Genomic DNA, 20141 nt, shown 5'->3' with positions numbered 1-20141 from the left:
GCTTTCCCACCCTTCCGACGATGATTTTCCTTGGGAACCAGTCCTAGAGGGGGTAACATGGAGTCATGGTGCAGTAATAAAGGCCATGTGCCAAAAACTGCATCTAGTGCCGTCGCCATAGTACCGAGCGAGCAGCAGCACCAGTGTCTGGTTAAGGGTCGAAAAGGATAGGGATTTTGTTGGCAATCTACGAGCATCCTTCTTTGAAGGCTAAATATAAAGAAATTGAATCATCACAACGGCTTTGGGCATTGTTCTTAAGTCGGGATTGAGCCCCACTCTGTTTGGGTAAATTTAAGGTAATCTCAATCGATAAACTGTGCCAAATTGGACGGAGAGGGATGAACTAGGATTTGGTTGGAGGACGCTTTAAATGTTATCAGATGTGAACAATCTTTAAACAAAGGGGCTTTTACGTTTCCCCGTCAATCTAAGTTGCGTTCGTTTGATTGAGTTTATTTTTTTTTACTGCTGACTGCTCTGTTCATTCTGATCGATAGAATTGCTCAAAATTGTAAACAATGACTTCTCTCGTTGATTTCTTGGAATTCAAGGCAAGCCTACACAAACCAACATATCCATCGGGTATGGGAAGTCGTCCCCTACCCGATGGTGTTGTTGAATTGCGAAGGCGAGCCTTAACTTTCTAGAAATCATCGAAAGAAGTCATTGTTAACAAAAGCTGTTACTCCCTAATTCCAGCTCTATTTAGAACTGTTATATTATCAGCAACTTGAAATCAGCAGCACTTTGCTGTGCGTATGTTTCAATTTACCATAAATCACCAGAAGATTCCTGCAACTTCTCTTGGAAGTTCAGTCCGGCTTTGCCCAAAAGCTTCTTCCGATATATTGGAGTTTTTTTCTTCGGAGCAAATTCCGAAACATTCTTCTGTCTGACACCGGAAGATTATTACGTTTTCTTCTGGATGTGTACTCCGAATTCCATCAGAAGTCATTTTTAACTTTCCCCCGGAAGAGTCTGTCGACTTCCTCTGAATGTTTTTCTAAACTTTATCTGAAAGTTGTCCCTTTCACTTGTTCAATGTTTCTAGTCCGGAATTCCAGAATTCGTTCCAGAAAAATTATTAAAAAAAAATTATAGTCAAAATTTATGATTTTAGACTATTTTGGATTTTCCTGAAATGTTGCACAAAAATTATATAAAAAAATACTCATTTATGATTTTGGCTAATTTGAATTTTTTTTTTCTGAATTCAAAAAATATTTCTTGCTCGGAGTTTCTGAAATGAAACCAAACTTTCCAGAAAATATTAAAAAAAATCATACTCAAAATTGATGATTTTGGACTCTTTAACATATTCCTGAATTTAAAATATTTTCTAGGTCGGAATACGTGAATTGAGACTCAATGTTTCACAAAAATTATTTAAAAAAAAATCTTTGTCCAAATTGATGATTTTGACTCTTTTCAATTGTCCAGACTTTAAAAAATATTTCTTATCCGGAATTCCAGAATTCAAACCCTTTCAAATGTTTTAGAAAAATCATTTTAAATAACTTAAGCCAAAATTTAGGATTTTGGATTATTTGCACAATTCCGGATTTTCCTTACTAAAAAAATTTGTTTAGTCCGGAATTCCAAAACTCAAATCCTTTTAAACGTCCCAGAAAAATTATTAAAAAATAAATCATAGCTAAAATTGATAATTTTGGTCTATTATGGATTTTTCTGATTAAAAATTATATTTCAAGTTTGAAGTTAAAAAATTCAAACATTCCAGAAAAATTTCAGAATTTCAGAAAATAATCCCTTTTTACTTTTCTTTAAAAATTATTAAAAAAAAAAATATTGTCAACATTCATGATTTTGGACCAATTTGGACTATTTTCGATTTTCCTGAATAAAAAAAAAATCATTTCTAGTCCGGAATTCCAGAATGCAAACCCTTTTAAACGATCAAGAAAAAAAAAAAATTAAAAAAAAATCATACTCTAAATTGATGGTTTTGGACTGTTTTGGATTTTCCTGACTTTTACTAATTTTCTAGTCCGGAATTCGTGAATTTGAACTCAATATTTCAGGAAAATTAATAAAAAAAAACTCCGTCAAAAATGATGATAAGAGTCCAATTATCAATTTTCCAGACTTTAAAGAGTATGTCTTATCCGGAATTACAAAATTCAAAGCCTTGTAAATGTTTCAGAAAAAATATTTAAAACAACCTTAGCCAAAATTGAGGATTTTTAATTATTTTAAACTTATTTGGATTTTCATTACCGTAAAAAATGTTTCTGGTTGGGAATTCCAGATTCAAAACCCTTTTAATATCACAGATTTTTTATTTTATAAAAAAATCATGCTCGTTGTGTTTGGACTATTTTGGATTTTCCTGACTTTCTTGTCCGGAATTCCAAAATTCAAATCCTTTTAAACTTTCCAGAAAAATCATTAAAAAATAATCATACACAAAATTGATGTTTTTTGACTATTTTTTATCTAGTCCGGAATTCGGTAAGTAAAACTCAATATTTTAGAAAAAATATTAAAAAAAAAATCTCTGTCAAAATTGGTGATTTCGGACTCTTATCAATTTTCCAGACTTTAAAAAATATGCCTTATCTGGAATAACAGAATTCAAACCCATGTAAATGTTCCAGAAAAATTATTTAAAACAACCTTAGCCAAATTGATGCTTTTGCATTATTTTGGACGATTTTGGATTTTCATTACTTTAAAAAAATGTGTCCGGTCGGGAATGCCAGAATTCAAACCCCTTTATAAGTTGCAGAAGAAATTTTAATAAAAAATCGTACTCAAAATTTATGAAATTGGACTATTTTAATTTTCCTGATTAAACAGAATATTTTTCTTTTGGAATTCCAGAATTCCAACCCCTTCAAACATTCCAGAAAAAATTTGAGAATTTCAGATTTTTTATTTGGACTCTTTTGGATTTTCCTAAATAAAAATTAATATTTCTAGTCCGGAATTCCAGAATTAAAATAGAAGGTTTGAACGTCCCAGAAAAATTACTTAAAAAAATCATACTCAAAATTGATGTTTTGGGGAATTTTGGATTTCTTGACTTTAAAAAATATTCTAGCCTGAAATCTGTCAATTAAATCTTTTTAAAAATTGATGATTTCAGACTCTAATGAATTTTCCAGACTTTAAATATTATGTCTTATCCAGAATTCCAGAATTCAAACATTTGTAAATGTTCCAAAAAAATTCTTTAAAAAAAAATCATAGTCAAAATTGATGATTTGGACTATTTTGAAATTTTCTGACTTTTTCCTATTCCTAGTCCAGAATTTCAGAAAAACCCTTTTAACTTTTCCTCAAACATTATTTCAAAAAATCTTTGTCTTCTTATATGATTTTGGACTAATTCGAACTATGTTGGATTTTCCTGAATAAAAAAAAAGTATTTCTTGACCGGAATACCAGAATTCAATCCCTTTTTAACGTTCCAGAAAAATTATTTAAAATAAAAATCATACTCAAAATTTATGGTTTTGGACTGTTTTGGATTTTCCTGACTTTAACAAATTTTCTGGTCCGGAATTCGTGAATTAAAACTCAATTATAAATAAAAACTTTGTCAAAATTTATGATTTTGGACTCTTATCAATTTCCCAGACTTTAAAAAATATGTTTAATCCGGAATTACAGAATTCAAACCCTTGTAAATGTTCCAGAAAAATTATTTAAAACAACCCTTGCCAAATTGATGCTTTTGGATTATTTTGGACAACTTTGGATTTTCATTACTTAAAAAAAAAATTTGCGGTCGGGAATTTCAGAATTCAATTCCAACAAATTCAAAAAAATCATAGTCAAAATAGATTATTTTGGGCTATTTTGAATTTTCCTGACTTTTTCCTGTTTCTAGTCCAGAATTTCTGAAAAAATCCTTTTAACTTTTCCTCAAAAATTATTAGAAAAAACCTATGTCAACATTTATGATTTTGGACTAATTTGGACTCTTTTGGATTTTCCTGAATAAAAAAATATTTCTAGTCCGGAATTCCAGTATTGAAATAATAGGGTTTGAACGTCCCAGAAAAATTATTAAAAAAATCATACTCAAAATTGATGGTTTTGTGCAATTTTGGATTTGTTGACTTTAAAAAATGTTCTAGCCGGAAATCCGTTAGTTGAATCTTTTTCAAAATTGATGATTTCGGACTCTTATCAATTTTCCAGACTTTAAAAAATGTCTTATCCGGAATTCCAGAATTCAAACCCTTGTAAATGTTCCAGAAAAATTCCTTAAAAAAAATCATAGTCAAAATAGATGATTTTGAACTATTTTAAATTTTCCTGACTTTTTCCTGCTTCTTGTCCAGAATTTCAGAAAAAAACCCTCTTAACTTTTCCTCAAAAATTATTTCATAACATCTTTGTCAACATTTATGATTTTGGACTAATTTGGACTATTTTGGATTTTACTGAATAAAAAAAAATATTTTTTGACCGGAATTCCAGAATTCAATCTCTTTTTAACGTTCCAGAAAAATTATTTAAAAAAAAATCAAACTCACAATGGATGGTTTTGGACTGTTTTGGATTTTCCTGACTCTAACAAATTTTCTAGTCCTGAATTCGTGAATTAAAACTCAATTATAAAAAATTCTTTGTCAAAATTTATGATTTTGGACTCTTATCAATTTTCCAGACTTTAAAAATATGTTTGTCCGGAATTACAGAATCAAAAGAATGTTCCAGAAAAAATATTCAAAACAACCTTAGCCAAATTGATGCTTTTGGATTATTTTGAACAATTTTGGATTTGCATTACTTAAAAAAATGTTTCCGCTCGGGAATTCCAGAATTCGAACCCAACAAATTCAACGTTCCAGAAAAATTCTTAAAAAAAAATCATAGTCAAAATCGATGATTTTGGACTGTTTTGAATTTTCCTGACTTTTTCCTGTTTCTACTCCAGAATTTCAGAAAAAAATCCATTTAACTTTTCCTCAAAAATTATTTAAAAAAAACTTTTGTCAACATTTATGATTTTGGACTAATTTGGACTATTTAGGATTTTCCTGAATAAAAAAAAAATGTTTCTAGTCCGGAATTCCAGAATTGAAATAAAAGGGTTTGAACGTCCCAGAAAAATTATTAAAAAAATCATACTCAAAATTGATTTTGGGCAATTTTGGATTTGCTGACTTTAAAAAATGTTCTAGCCCGAAATCCGTTAATTGAATCTTATTCAAAATTGATGATTTCGGACTCTTATCAATTTACCAGACTTTAAAAATGTCTTATCCGGAATTCCAGAACTCAAACCCTTGTAAATGTTCCAGAAAAAAAATATTTAAAACAACCTTAGCCAATTTGATGCTTTTGGATTATTTTGAACAACTTTGGATTTTCATTACTTTAAAAAAATGTTTCCGGTCGGGAATTTCAGAATTCAAATCGTTTTAAACGTTCCAGAAAAATTCTTTAAAAAAAATCATAGTCAAAATAGATGATTTTGGATTATTTTGAATTTTCCTGACTTTTTCCTGTTTTTATTCCAGAATTTCAGAGAAACACTTTTAACTTTTCCTCAAAAATTATTAGAAAAAATCTATGTCAACATTTATGATTTTGGATTAATTTGGACTATTTTGGATTTTTCTGAATTAAAAAAAAAAGTATTTCTAGTCTAGAATGCCAGAATCCAAATCCATTTAAATGATCCAGAAAAATTATTTAAAAAACAATAGAAGTCATAATTGATGGTTTTGGAAAATTTTGGATTTTCTGACATTTGAAAATTTTCTAATCCGGAATTCCTGAATTCAAACACATTAAAATGTTTCAGAAAAATTATAAAAAAAATATCAGTGAAAATTGCTCATTTTGGACTATTTTTGATATTCCAGACTTTTAAAATGTTTCTTTTTCGGAGATCCAGAATTCGAACTCCAGAAAAAAATTAAAAAAAAAAGATAGTCAAAATTAATGATTTTGAACTAATCTGCACTAATTTGGATTTTTCTGACTTCAAAAAATGTTTTTAATCTGGAAGTCAAGAATTCAAACCCCTTTAAATGTTCCAAGAAAATAAAAAAAGACTTCCTGGCTTAAAACATTTTTCCTAGTCTGGAATTCTAGAATTCAGACCTTATTGAATGTTCCAGAAAAATTATTAAAAAAAATCGTGCTCAAAATTGATGGTTTTGGATTATTTTGGACTATTTTGGACTATTTTGAACTATTTTCAATTATCTTGGTCCAAGATAATTGAAAATAGTTCAAAATAGTCCAAAATAGTCCAAAATAATCCAAAACCATCAATTTTGAGCACGATTTTTTTTAATAATTTTTCTGGAACATTCAATAAGGTCTGAATTCTAGAATTCCAGACTAGGAAAAATGTTTTAAGCCAGGAAGTCTTTTTTTATTTTCTTGGAACATTTAAAGGGGTTTGAATTCTTGACTTCCAGATTAAAAACATTTTTTGAAGTCAGAAAAATCCAAATTAGTGCAGATTAGTTCAAAATCATTAATTTTGACTATCTTTTTTTTTTAATTTTTTTCTGGAGTTCGAATTCTGGATCTTGGCTTTCCCTGACTTAAAAACAATCTTGTCTGGTATTCCAGAATACAATCCCAATGTTCTAGAAAAATTATAAAAAAACTCTGACAAAATTATGTTTTTGGATTATTTTGAATTTTTGTCAGGATTTGTCAGGATTTCTTGAATGTAAACCCTTTTGAATGTTCCAGAAAAATGAGTAAAAAAAAAAATCTCAAAATGGACGATTTTGAACTATTTTGGACTAATTTGTATTTTCCTCACATAAAAAAAATCTAGTCCGGAATTCCAGAATTCAAACCCAACGTTTCAGAAAAAATATTTAAAAAATCTTTGTCAAAATTGATGGTTTCAGACTATTTTTGATTTACCTGAATGTAAAAAATGCCTCTAGTCTGGAATTCCAGAATTCAAACCCCATTTAATGTTCCAGATGAAGTAGCAAAAAAACCTAGTCAAAATTGATGATTTTGGACTATTTTCAATTTTCCTGTCTTTAAATATCGTTTTTTCTAGTCTTGAATTAAAGAATGCAAACCCTTTTAAATATTCCTGACAAATAAAGGGTGATACGGTCAAAATTTGGTCAAGGGAAAACGCGTGTAAATCGGTGAAATCGTTTATCGTTTATCGCTTTTCCAAATCCGAATTGCCGGGCCTTACGTTTGACCCCTGCCATCAGATTTTGTACAGCCACCTTGTCCACCTTCTTCGCCGCAGAAAGCCAGTTTGCCTTGAACTGCTGCTCGCCCTTAGCAGGTTTTTTGGTCTTCTTTAGGTTCCGCTTGACAATAGCCCAGTATTTCTCAATTGGGCGGAGCTCTGGCGTGTTGGGAGGGTTCTTGTCCTTGGGAACCACCTGCACGTTGTTGGCGGCGTACCACTCCATGGCCTTTTTACCGTAATGGCAAGATGCCAAATCCGGCCAAAACAGTACGGAACAACCGTGTTTCTTCAGGAAAGGCAGCAGACGTTTATTCAAACACTCTTTCACGTAAATTTCTTGGTTGACAGTCCCGGAAGCTATGAAAATGCTGCTTTTCAAGCCACAGGTACAGATGGCTTGCCAAACCAGATATTTCTTTGCGAACTTTGACAGTTTCATGTGCTTGAAAACATCTGCTACCTTTCCCCTTCCTTTTGCCGTATAAAACTCCTGTCCCGGAAGCTGCTTGTAGTCGGCTTTGACGTAGGTTTCGTCGTCCATTACCACGCAGTCAAACTTCGTCAGCATCGTCGTGTACAGCCTCCGGGATCGCGCTTTGGCCGTCGTATTTTGTTTATCATCGTGATTTGGAGTCACTACCTTCTTGTAAGTCGATAGTCCGGCTCGTTTTTTGGCTCGATGCACGGTTGTAGACGATACACCCAGCTTATTTGCGGCATCTCGGAGAGAGAGGTTAGGGTTTCGCTTGAAACTACCGGCAACTCTCTTTGTCGTCTCAGCGGCTTCCGGTTTTCGATTTCCCCCCGATCCAGACTTCCTGGCTGTCGACAAACGTTTCCCAAACACTTTAATTACATTTGTAACGGTTGATTTGCCAACTTTTAGCGATTTTGCCAACTTTGCGTGCGAGTAGCTCGGATTTTCGCGATGCGCGAGCAAAATTTTGATACGCTGCTCTTCTTGCTTGGACGGCATTTTGACAACTGAAGAGTGAATTCCAAAATCAAAATAGGAGCAACATTCTACACACACACACCTTCAAAATGAGGGGTGTTCAGGTTTTTTAAATGCAAAATTGAAAGAAATACGTCAAGTTGATATTGACCAAATTTTGACCGTATCACCCTTTATTTAAAAAAAAAAAACAATCAAACTCAAAATGGATGATTTTGGACTATTTTGACATATTTTGGTTTCTCCTTACTTAAAAAAAATCCAGTCTGGATTTCTGGAATTCAAGCCCTATTAAAGGTTCCAGAAAAAAATATAAAAAAAAACTTTTCTAAATTGATTGATGAGCGTTTTAGTAGAAAAGGCATAATCAACTTAGTCAAAATTGGTGATTTTGGACTATTTGGTCTTTTTTGGACTTTCCTTTCATTAAAACATGTTTCTTGTCCGGAATTCGAGGATTCAAAATCCATTTTAAATGCTTCAGAAAAATAAAAAAAATCATGGTAAAAGTTTTGAATCTTGAACTATTTTGGACTATTTTAGATTTTCCCGACTTTAAAAATGTCTCTAGTCCGGAATTCCAAAATTCAAACCCATTTTAATGTTCCAGAAATTAACGGCGCCGGTGGTGTAGTGGTAAGCGTGATTACCTCTCACCCCAGCAGGCCTGGGTTCAATCCTAGTCGGCGCCGCCGGGATGTTCTGAGGCATAACATCTCTGATCACGCCTTCCTTCGGATGGGAAGTAAAGCCGTTGGTCCCCGGTTCATGAGTTGATGGGTCGATAGGTAGGGTCCAGGTGTGGGAGCTGCCTTCCTGGCACGTCGGTAGCATTGGTGCTCAGCACGGAAAACAAGATCAACGGAAAAAAACAAACCAAAGAAAAAAAAAAAAATTGATGATTTTGGACTATTTTGGATTTTCCTGACTCTTAAAAATGTTTCTAGTGCGAAATTTCAGACTTCGAACCCTATTAACACTCCGAACACGATTGCCTCCGGTAAAATGGGTAATGGTAAATTGGCAATGTTTGAAAAATCATGCTCAGCAATTTATGGATCGATTTTAAATCTATTGATATCGATTAAACCTTTGAAGTTTGTAGTTGCAAATGGATTCAATAAATTTGAAATTCGTCAATTAATGGTTGAGCTATGATTCTTTAAACATTGAAAGTTTTGCGTTTCACATTTTACCGGAGGCATCGTGTTCGGACTGTTAAATATTATAATGAATGTTGGCGTTACACGATTCAAAAAAAAAAATGCAAACGAAAGTAATTCGTTTTGATTTTAAAAGGTTATGACAATTTTGTTAGCACAAATCGGTGAAAATCCAACATGGTCCGGGTGAAGTTAATATCCTAAAAAAAAAATGAGAAATTACTGGAAGCTTTCCAACATCAAAGCGGCTCAATTAGCTTCCAAAAACCTGCAGGACTTTTAAGAAGCTCTTAGAATTTCTAAGAACTTCACCGGTATCCAGAGAGCTTTAGAAATATAGAGAACTTAAGGAAAATTGTGGAAAGTTCAAATAAGTTCTAAGTAGCTCAAAAAAGCTAGATCTAGAAATCTTTGGGTAGTTTCAGCGATCTTAAGGTCAACTCCCGTAACATTGGATCAGACTTTTAGAGCAGTTTAATTCACGATTCGAGTTGATTTTAGAAATCTATGCCAGATGGAAGATCTGACGAAAATCTGACGTGATCAGCTGGACAAGATGAAAATGTTCACAGCAATGTGCCTGGCAAGTTTAGGTTCGTTTTCGCCGACAAATTCACCTGGAAGCTGTTGTTACACCACAAGGAAGACAATGGACTCAAAGAAAAAAAAAATGCATTCCACCGTTTATCAAGTCCTGGGTCCTGTGAAGACAAATCTCAGTCACTTTCAGACTGCTGCGATGGATTTAAAATTGATAAACAAATCAAATCTATGCGTGACTCTCTAGAAGCCAATTGATGGGTGTGATTGTTTTGTATTTCGATAATTATTGGAATGTGGAGCTACGAGATTATTGTGTACATGCACTGCTTCTCGGTTTCTTTTTCAAAGGGACGTATTTGATTTTGTAAACAAAGATTCAAACGTCAATTTGTCGAAACTGTAAGCACTCCCACGCAAACTAACAAAACCGTCTAATTGGAGAAACATTACCCTTGCTGAAGGTGTTGTTACAGTTTCTTACAGTTTCGTCAGTTTATTGTCTATGTAGTGTGTGGTGTAACCGGCTTTTGAGAATTGCGTCGATTCACGACACACACAAAATCTATATGAATGTTTACACCCATTCCAAGTAAACATCAAACCCGTTAATCGCCCTTTTTGCGATATAAAGCTGATACACGACTCATATAAAGTTTGGAAACCCTATATTAACCTTAGGGCGATTAGCGTGTATTTTCATCAAAAACAAAAGAAGCGCTCCGACCGAATCCATTTTTCCATTCCAGTTTTAACTTCATCCGTAGGCGAAAGTGAATTCAATTGAGTTTCAATGCGTTAGGACGGAATCAGAATTCGTATGCGGAATTTAGAGTCTTGGATTTTTAGAGGATTAGATTTTTGACAATATCTCGACAATTTGTGACTCTTTATCAAATCCAACGGTATTTATGGGAAGGTAAATAAATTGGAAAGACATGTGTAGTAAAAAAAAAAAATCCATTTTGTGTAACAAAATTGGCTCGAAAAAGAGAGGCAAAGTGCGGGTTGTGCTTGATGATGATGATGATAGTGATCTACCACTCAATAGCTGTGGGCTCTTCTCACGGTTGAACTTGATCAAGCTTAATAGCCTCTGATTGTCATCAGTAAATCACTGTATGAAGAACCAAAAACGAATGGAAAGATTGATTGGTATTTCGCTTATTCATTTCCTTGGGACAGTTAAGATCAGCTTGATCAGCCAATTGGTCAGAAAACGAACCATCCAACAGGAAGATGCCCCAATGAATGGGGGAAGAGCTATCCCTTTATCCACGAAATGTTAGCAAAGGGAGTTGACATTTTCACTTCAATTGGGTGCCTGATGGTGATGGTCCCTCCTCACCCCTAATTTTTTGATATATAGTAATATGACATATGATAATCAGATAATCAGTAGCATAACGTCTACAAAAGTATCGTTAAACATTTAGATCCCGTCGTTTAACAACACGACCTTCTTCCTTACATCCAAATATGTAATATACAATGTTTCATGACTTCTTATGTATTACAAACGAAAAAAGGAAGGACTTGTGGTTGAGCTTCCTGATATCTATAGATTGGAAAAGACAAAAACCATCTGTAGGCAAAGAGCGGGTTGTGCTTAGTAGGCCCAACATAAGATCTAAGCCCGATTTAACATTGTTCTTACGTTAAACCAATCCCGAGATAGAGCTGATTTTTTGCGTTTCGATTCTAAGGGGACCATGCTTTAAATCTTCTGTGCATTAAAGAACTGCAATGGACTGAATTCTAAACTACACACCAGCACACACAAAACGAATATTCACGCACGTGTGTGTGTGTGTGCACCGTGTGTTTCCTTTCAGCCAGAAACAATTCCTTTGTTCCGTCCATACTTCCGAGCTATACTTGACGAAGTGGATAACTCAAATGTGCACTCTAGCATATGCATAGTGCAGCATTTGCTGCTGCATCCCTGACTGAACTGATGCCAGTTAGCAGCACTCTCAAGCGTGCCATTCCACAGCGTGGTAACTGACGGAAACCAACAGCGCTCTGTAGCACCAGACGGCGACGGATGGACAAAACTTTCATCGAGCGAAACTGCTATCTTTCGAAACAGAAATTCCCAAAAGTTCCCTCACTGCCACCGCCGCTCAAGTTAGGGCAATTTTCATTAAAGAAATATTTCCTGCTTACTTCCCCATTGCTGCCATACAGCATATTATTGCTAGTTACGTGTTTCCGCTATGATTGCCCCTGCTGTTGTTAATCTTCAACTTGTATGGTCGTAGGGGCGATGGGGGTAAAATGGGCTTCTTGAGGAGATTGATGTTGTTTATGATGTAAATGAGTGTATTCTGTAACTTTAATTTTACGTTAAGGTATTTAATTGAATTTTACATCTGTGGTTTTTACATGCCATTTAAAATTAAAATTAATTAAATTTTCAACCAAAACCGCATTCTTGTTGAGTTTTATTTTGGTGCTGGGGGTAACATTCAATCGTAAGGATGGTAAAGCATTTTCGATCATTTTTTTTTTCAGTAAAGCAGCTTAGAGTGATGTCTTAGGAGCTGGAAAGCATGTTTTAAATACACGCATTTACATTTGCAAAAGGCCTCAGCTAAAGAAATTGAAGGTTCCATCCGAAGCACGAAGCATCTTCTGCATATGTTTCATACAACAAATGTAATGGCAATGGCGATCTTCGGGCGTGTACGAATAGGGAGGATGCAATTGCGTAACATTTTGCACACTCATCACCATATTCAGAACCACACGCCCCTAACGACCACACAAAATGCTCTCCAGAGTTTTAATCTTGTAACCAAACTTGGCAGCAGGGGTGCAAGTGATTTTGATCGATTCTCTTCATCGACTTTCTGTTTCGTTAATAACTCGACGGCAAACACATTCATTGATACGTTTGTTGTTCTGGATGATAGAAGAGCATAGCATGTCTGGTACCTCTATATATGCATTTTGATTAACATCGGTAGCTCCTCCTTTTTTACATATTCTCCATAAAATATATTATCTGCCCCGCCGCGTATGGATAAAAATCGGCGGGATATCCTGTTATCCTGAATGCATGTACAGAGGTACCATATATCTGTAGACTTTACTTCCCTCTGTTAACAATTAACGGAACTAAGTGTATACGTAATTTTTGATAGATGTCACCTTTAAGAACAGCAGTGACATCTGGTGGAAAATTAACGCAGAAGCATGGTAACATGATTGATTCTGCTGTTCGACATTTTTGATGGACCACCAAAAAACATGAAATTACACTATTTTCTAGGGATACCATAAAGTTCAGTTATTCGATTAACGATTAATCGTAAAGATTTTTTTCCAACTATTCGATTAAATATTTATCGAATTTTCAATTATTCGAGTGCGAAGCCGACATTCCTTCTTATTTCTACTTGTTTGATTTTGCGGAGTAGAGAAAATAAATAAAAGTACTAATTTATCTGAACAGGCATAGAGAAGAACCATGACGTGAAACAGGATCATAAATTCGCCGAAAAAAAGTGTTAAGCGTCTTTCTGCTATAGGCTAAGATTTACCAACTTACTTCTCTCAACTACCTGTGGAGAAGGAGTTTAACGAGAAACACTGTGTAGAAAGACACAGCGGATGAAGTGTATGATAAAATACCCAAAATGGGTGGGGCATGAATATCAAGCTCAAATTGTATGCAATGTCAGCTCCTGCTGGAGTTAACAAATAACATTTATTATATGAGACCACGTAGTCCTACGTCACCAACGCGTACAACCAACAATCAATACGAAACTATGGATTTTAAATTGGCTCACTACTTGACTAGCCTATTGGTCCCAAGCAAATCGATTAACGTACCCCATTCTAGTCGAAATTCTAGCACTACACAATGTTTGTTTTGATTTGTCATGAAAGTTTGACAGATAAAATGAGGAGTTCGTGGATTTTCCTATGTTTCTAGGGGTGCATGGATTTGCTTGGAACCGAAGACAATACCAGAGCTGAGCCAAAAAGTTGACCACTTTTCTTCGGGACCTACTGGTCTTAGAGTTACCTCTATGGTACAATGTCCCTTGTAGGTTTTTTTTAACTTTGTCTCAGACTTCATTTCGATTGGAAGTAAGGAGTGGTCGATGCTACTCATTTTTGAGTCGAAAATCACTCAGTTAGGTTCGCAAACGGCCTTGATGGCTCGATGACATTTCAAGCCGTAGCCGTCCGGTTTACGCTCGACGAAAATATCTGTCGTACCAAAAGCACTATAGAAGTCGTGGAAAACAGTATGACCATTGCACAGCTCGAAAAACATTAATTTCTGACCGGCGCGATTTTTTGCCTGTCGCAACGCTGCCTTAATATCGACGTTGTGAGTGTGAGTGCGTGAATATGCATGAGAATCTCAAGCGTGAATTTTGTTTGCCGCATTCGCACGTGAGTTTATTCTCGCAGGGAGGCTCAATTAATGAGATTTGAGAATGATTTTCCGAACACTGGTCTTGATGAATCCGAATCCTGCCAAACCGTCGTCGTTTCCTGTCACTGTCATTGCTGAAACGCGTATCTTACGACTAAGATTGCCCTTCATATTGACAACGGTCTTCAGTTCCAAACAATGGGTGTCGAATCCTTCAAATTGGTCCTCTCCAACTGCATACGGCGGTCTTATACTACGGCTAGGCATTTTATATCCAGACCAACCTCGCTCAAGGGGACTGAGCTTTATCCGTTTGAAGTTCACCATCTCATCGCGAATCTTCTTGAGCTTGGCTTCCCGCTCCTTATCTTCCGGAAGCTGCTGCTGTTGGACAAGCTCTCGATCTCGAATAATCGCTGCTGACAGTCCTGGCCATACAATGTTGGCCTTACCGAAACCAATCACCTGTCCTTTGTTCAAATCCTTGGGAGCAATACGTCCGGATCCTTTGCCTCGTCTTCGTTTCTTGCCGGTATTACTAACCGAAATGATTTATATCAGAACCATTTACCCAGAATCTGCGTAGATTCCACTCATCGAATCAAAACCAGTTCACTCATTTTTTGCGATCTATCCAGTCACTGAGTAGCCTCGAAATAGCGTGTACGCTCTTATTTTGTACCAAATTTTTCTCAGTGTGTTTTATGCGTGCCGTAGCTGTGCCAGTTGTCGAACTGACTTTTGTTTGCTTGTGAATAATTGCATGTTTGGCAACCCGTTTAATTTGACAGTTCAAATGTATTGTTTTAAAGAAACAATACAACAAGCAGTGGAATCCGAACCAAGGCGATGATCCAGAAGCTGGACAAAGTAACCCAATTGGAGAATCCCCTCGAAAAGGTGATGGAGTTCCAAAGCCAAGACAGCTTCGAAACGCATCTGGTGGCATTCGGAATTTACAGCCGCCGGGGAAAGCTGCTGCTAATGATGAAATCGCTGGAAATCGTTCGGGTATCGAAATCGGCTGCGGAGATCAGAAGGTTCACTGGCATCGAATCGGCACAACATGGATACGCGATTTGAGGAGGCCAAGGTCTTGTATCTTTTGAAGAATGCGATGAAAGTGTTCCGCTGCTAAAGGTTGACTTCGTCAGTGGTGTCACCGACGGTAGTGTTCACCTATGTTGCCTTTCAGCGACCGTCACTGTCAGTGCCACCGGAATGATCAAGTGCCCGTGGAGCGAAAGTCGGCGAAACTCAAGGGGCATTCAACTCTGCACACCTCAATCCATGCCGAGTATTGAGCTGGGCCGAAAATTGTGCCAAACGCTGTGCTGAACGTGCTTATCAACGTTTCGATCGAAGTGTGCATATCAAGGTGTCAAATATTCCATGAGTTTGGCAACCCCGAGAGTGATATGGAAGAGGAAGTGGAAGCCATCTAACCTGTACGGTGTTCAACCCGTCCAACAGATTTCAGTCCCTTTAAACTGCTGATCCCTTGCAGATGTACAGAAACGAAGACGTAATCGATCGACGATGGATTAAATTGCCACCTGCTGCCTGTCAAATTTCTTTCCGACTAAAGTAATCCAGAACTCGGACAGGCAAGAGTTCAATCCCACCCTAGCAGAAACATCATCAGTTTTTAATAAAGCCTTAAATCAATAGTTAGTAATTAGTAAAGCATACGGTCGATTTCAGAGTGAGTCGTAAATTATGTAAGGAATAATATATCAATAACGGAAACACTATGGCATCGGCCTTACAGTTGACCGATTGGTACGCACTGAGGTCCCTTGATACGAGCTGCCTAGTTCAATAGAAGGATGATTACAGAGATGCATCTGCAAAATCACCGGCTGTGATGACGGGGATAAGCTTGATGTCGGACTCGTGAAGTAGAATGTAATTGCATTTTTAATTGTAATGGATTGGTTTCCTATAAATCCTATACTATAGCACTAAGGCAATCGTACACCGATCCAGATCTGTTGGAATATGTGGGGTAATATTTCGGTATTGACATCCCCCAGCAGTTCTGGGACTTCTTTCTTAATTATACGTCATTTTTAAAAAGTCCCATCGAAGTCCATATCAATTGAGACCGATGACAAGAATATCCGAGGGAAAACTCAGGGAAAATGTGAAAATTTCCATCCCGGACTTGTGTGAGCTTCCATATTCATTATCAAAGGAAACCAACGGGTATTTTACAAAATGATTCCATCCTCAATCGATAACAGATCGGTCCGTACATCTCAGTTTGACCAGCTTCTAATTTTCATAGCATTACGCAGCCACAGCGTAGTCAAAGTTTGTCGGATTTATTCCTTCTCAATTCCAAGACTTCTTCAAAATTTCCTCCGCAGGCGGCTTAATTTTGATTTGAGTCCCAACAAGGATACGTACTGCGAACGTGCATACACTGACGTAACCCAGATTTATTTTTGATTTTCATGATCTCGAGATCCAACCAGTCTGCACCATAGGTAGACTCAACGGCTTCGTAGATAGCATGCTGAACCGTACCATATAGGTAACTCTAAGACCAGAAGGTTCCGAAGAAACGTGCTCAACTTTTTGGCTCAGCTCTGGTACTCTCTTCGGTCCATGTAGGTATGTCTTGGTTTTCTTTGCATGCACGTAACCTATAGCTCATACCGTAGTAGGCTGTGTATAAAAAAAATGATTTACTTAGTTTGACAGTTGCACCATGACGAAGTGGAAGCGTATTCGTGATTTGTCCCAAGTTTAAATGTCGCAAAAAGACATTTCAATCGCCGTGGGAGTGTCCCGGTGGACCGTCAAAAGGGTTTTAGTCCGAGAAAAGAAAGGACAACTATCCGCGAAGGTGGCCACAGGTCGTCCGAGGACAGCTCGGGTTCCGAGGGTTATCGCTGCTATCAAAAGGAAGATTCGGGTGAATCCAGTGCGTTCAATAAGGAAAATGGCAAAGGAACACGGGATCAGTGACTTTACGGCACGAAAGATCGTAAAGGAAGATTGCGGGGCGAAGTCAAGGGCACGGGAAAAAACTCACATGATTACCAACCGCATCCGGGAGCTACGAGTCGAACGATGCAAGAAAATCTTGAATTTCCTTAAGCGAAAAAATCCGGTAATCCTGTTCACCGACGAGATCCCGTCGATCCCGTATCAAATTCCAGAACCGACCGGTATATTAGTTCTCTTCCGGTAAAAGACGTGGCCGACGAGCACAAGAACGTGTATCTGACCAAGCATCCTGCTAGCGTTATGGTGTTTGGATTGGTGGCTTAGGCTTCTGATGGCAAAAAATGGACGTCAACACAGAGGTCTACATCGGGATTTTAAGTAAGTATGTTCTTCCGTGGATCAAAGAACAGTACGGTCCGAAGCCAAATGTTGTATTTCAACAAGACGGGGCTCCGTGCCACACCTCGAACCGCACTCAGAAGTGGTTGCAGGAACATCTTCCATTCTTGGCGAAGGATATGGGCTTGTTGGTTACTTGGGGTGAATGGTTGCTTTATAATGTTTCAAAACAGCTCAAAACACATCCTCAATCACCTGATTTGAATTCCATAGAGCATTTGTGGTGGGACAAAGCGGAGCTCAAAAAGGCTATTCAGGAGATATAGGAGAAAAATCAATCAACTGTGACCAAACAATTTGTGGAATCAATGCCTCGACGCTTGCGAGCAGTTCTAGATGCTAACGGTGGTTTTACAAAATACTAAATGATTGATTTTATGCATTTCTGATATCATATTGACTTCTTTGCTATGAAAAAAGTGGGACAGCAGTGAAATGTTCCGAAACAAATCTAGCAGCTAAATCGAATTCAATTTCTTCATCAATGAATCGTCTGTCACAACTTTCGGTTCCCTTCATTCGAGATAATTTTTTAATCGTCTGTCAAATCCATGTAACCAAAATGTCCAAAACCCTTTCTTGCTGGTGTCACAGGTTGTATCCTTCTGACTAAAACCCAGTGCAATATGATCCAGGACAACGTATGAAGACGTGATGGTTCCTTGTTAGTTCTTCACGAGGACATAGAAATGAGCTTCCTCCTGCAGCAACTCGGCAATGGCGGTGTCCAAAGAAACGTTGGAGCTGCAATCATGCAGATAGAACATTCAATTTAACGCAGTGTAGCTTAGAACTTACGTACACATCACGGAACTGCTTCTAGCACTACATTTCTGTGAGAAACAACAACAAACAACTGCACTAGCAACCGCTCACTATGATGAACATAAGGCTAGATTTAAAATACTTAAAAATACCTAAGAATACTTATGAGCGATTGGAAAATATCTACTGTCTCTTGGAACTAAAGTTTAGAGTGGGTTGCTCCTTGGCGATCACCCTGATTTTAATTTGCATAGCGTGAAAAAAATACTGTTTGGACAGGCATTAGGATGTGCACACTTAGTGATTTTTGTAGGGAATCCAACTCGGTTTGGGGGAACTAAGCGAAAATATTAGGTTGCGTCCAATAACATCTTCTGCATCTTCGTTCCTTTATTTAACGTCGGTCTCTGTTCCGCTATCTTGTGGCAATCACACCGACGAACATCGATTGCCATCCATTGACGGCAGCTTCCACATCTGCGTAGGATATCGCACCCATTCAACACACATAGGCCGGGTCCAATAACATTGATTTGTCAACAATAATAATTCGACACATGCGCCGAGCAGGTGCAGAGTAAGTGTAGTGTTGCCAGTAACTTCAAAGATCATGAATGTTTCTTACCATGGGTGCCAAACTGTGTCAATTAGTGTGCCCATGTGTGCCCAAACCTGATTTTGGCGAACTGTGCGGAGTGACCAACCCCTTGCTAATAATAATAACAAGCAATTATGCACAGTTTCATGTACATTGGCGAACATCACATCAGATTGGCTCGTCATTTTACGTTGAACTGCTTAATTCTTAACATTTTAAGCCGTTAGACATAGTAAAAATAACATCAGAATGCGATTTTAGGAAGGCATTACATTTTTTGCATTTAATGGCATTTGGTGGCAATGGGGTTACTGATGTGTAGAATAGAGCACACAAATCATGGCTACTATGTCACACTGCAGAATACAGTGTTGCCCACAAAACAGCTGCTTGATCATGCCATAAGATTATCAATCTTTTAAACAATTGATAACTATTTAATTTGCCGTTTGGCTGTATGGAAAAAGGCTAGAAGGCAATGATCAAAAAATTTGTTTTTTCATTATAATTTCCATACACAATCTTCAAATGGTTTGAGCCAAGTCAATTTCTTACTGCCCATTTTACCCTCACCTCCCCTAGTTTTATTATTGTAACGGTGTCGGGTCCTGTCGATTGAAACGTGTTCGTCCAAAAGCGTGTCGTATGTGAAACACACTATAACGTTCTAATGACGACGACGACGATGACGACAACGGCCAAGGACACAGTTTTCCGCTGCCTTGTGTGTTTGTCGAAATTCGAAACCAGCAGTGCGCTGTATTATTTCGGCGAAGTGCTGGCTGTTGTTTGACAACCAGCGCAATAACGGGACCATTGACAAAATGCGGAAGGAATTGCAAAAAGCGCAACCACCCTCGCCAGTTTAATTTTGGGACTGATTTGATGTTCTCGATACTTGTGAGTCGCTTCAAATTGGGAAAGTGTATAAAGCAGTGCTGAGATTTGTCATTGTCATTGACAGACTTTCGCGCGATATTGACAAAATTGTCCGTCACATAGTCACTGACAGACTAGATCCTCAAAAAAACTTTCGTCAAAATCTCATTCATTTTTTCGTCAATGACAAAGATTCACCTGGTAACAAAAAGTGTAATTTAGTACATTCTGTGTCACATTATTGTTATCCAAGTAGCTCAGGACGTAGATACTTGTTCATTAAAATTTATCCATGTAATTGTTTTGCTCAAGTT

The 20141-nt window shown here is 36.9% G+C and overlaps 2 protein-coding genes across 8 annotated transcripts in view; both read right to left on the bottom strand.

Annotated features, from left to right (window-relative positions):
* Positions 1-20141, bottom strand: part of shaker (Potassium voltage-gated channel protein Shaker) — a 621792-nt gene that overhangs the window by 309730 nt on the left and 291921 nt on the right. The window lies entirely within an intron of this gene.
* Positions 13977-14777, bottom strand: LOC135699139 (small ribosomal subunit protein uS5m-like; the record flags this gene model as incomplete). Its single annotated transcript, XM_065219357.1, has 2 exons — positions 13977-14165; positions 14304-14777. Coding segments are annotated over 2 exons (663 nt in total), but the record flags the coding sequence as incomplete, so codon positions are not given.

The sequence above is a fragment of the Ochlerotatus camptorhynchus genome, unplaced genomic scaffold (assembly GCF_037179485.1).
Source record: "Ochlerotatus camptorhynchus isolate MF236.1 unplaced genomic scaffold, CSIRO-AGI_Acam_v1.1 ptg000102l, whole genome shotgun sequence".
Lineage (NCBI taxonomy): Eukaryota > Metazoa > Arthropoda > Insecta > Diptera > Culicidae > Ochlerotatus > Ochlerotatus camptorhynchus.
This window is presented reverse-complemented; position numbering and strand designations above follow the sequence as displayed.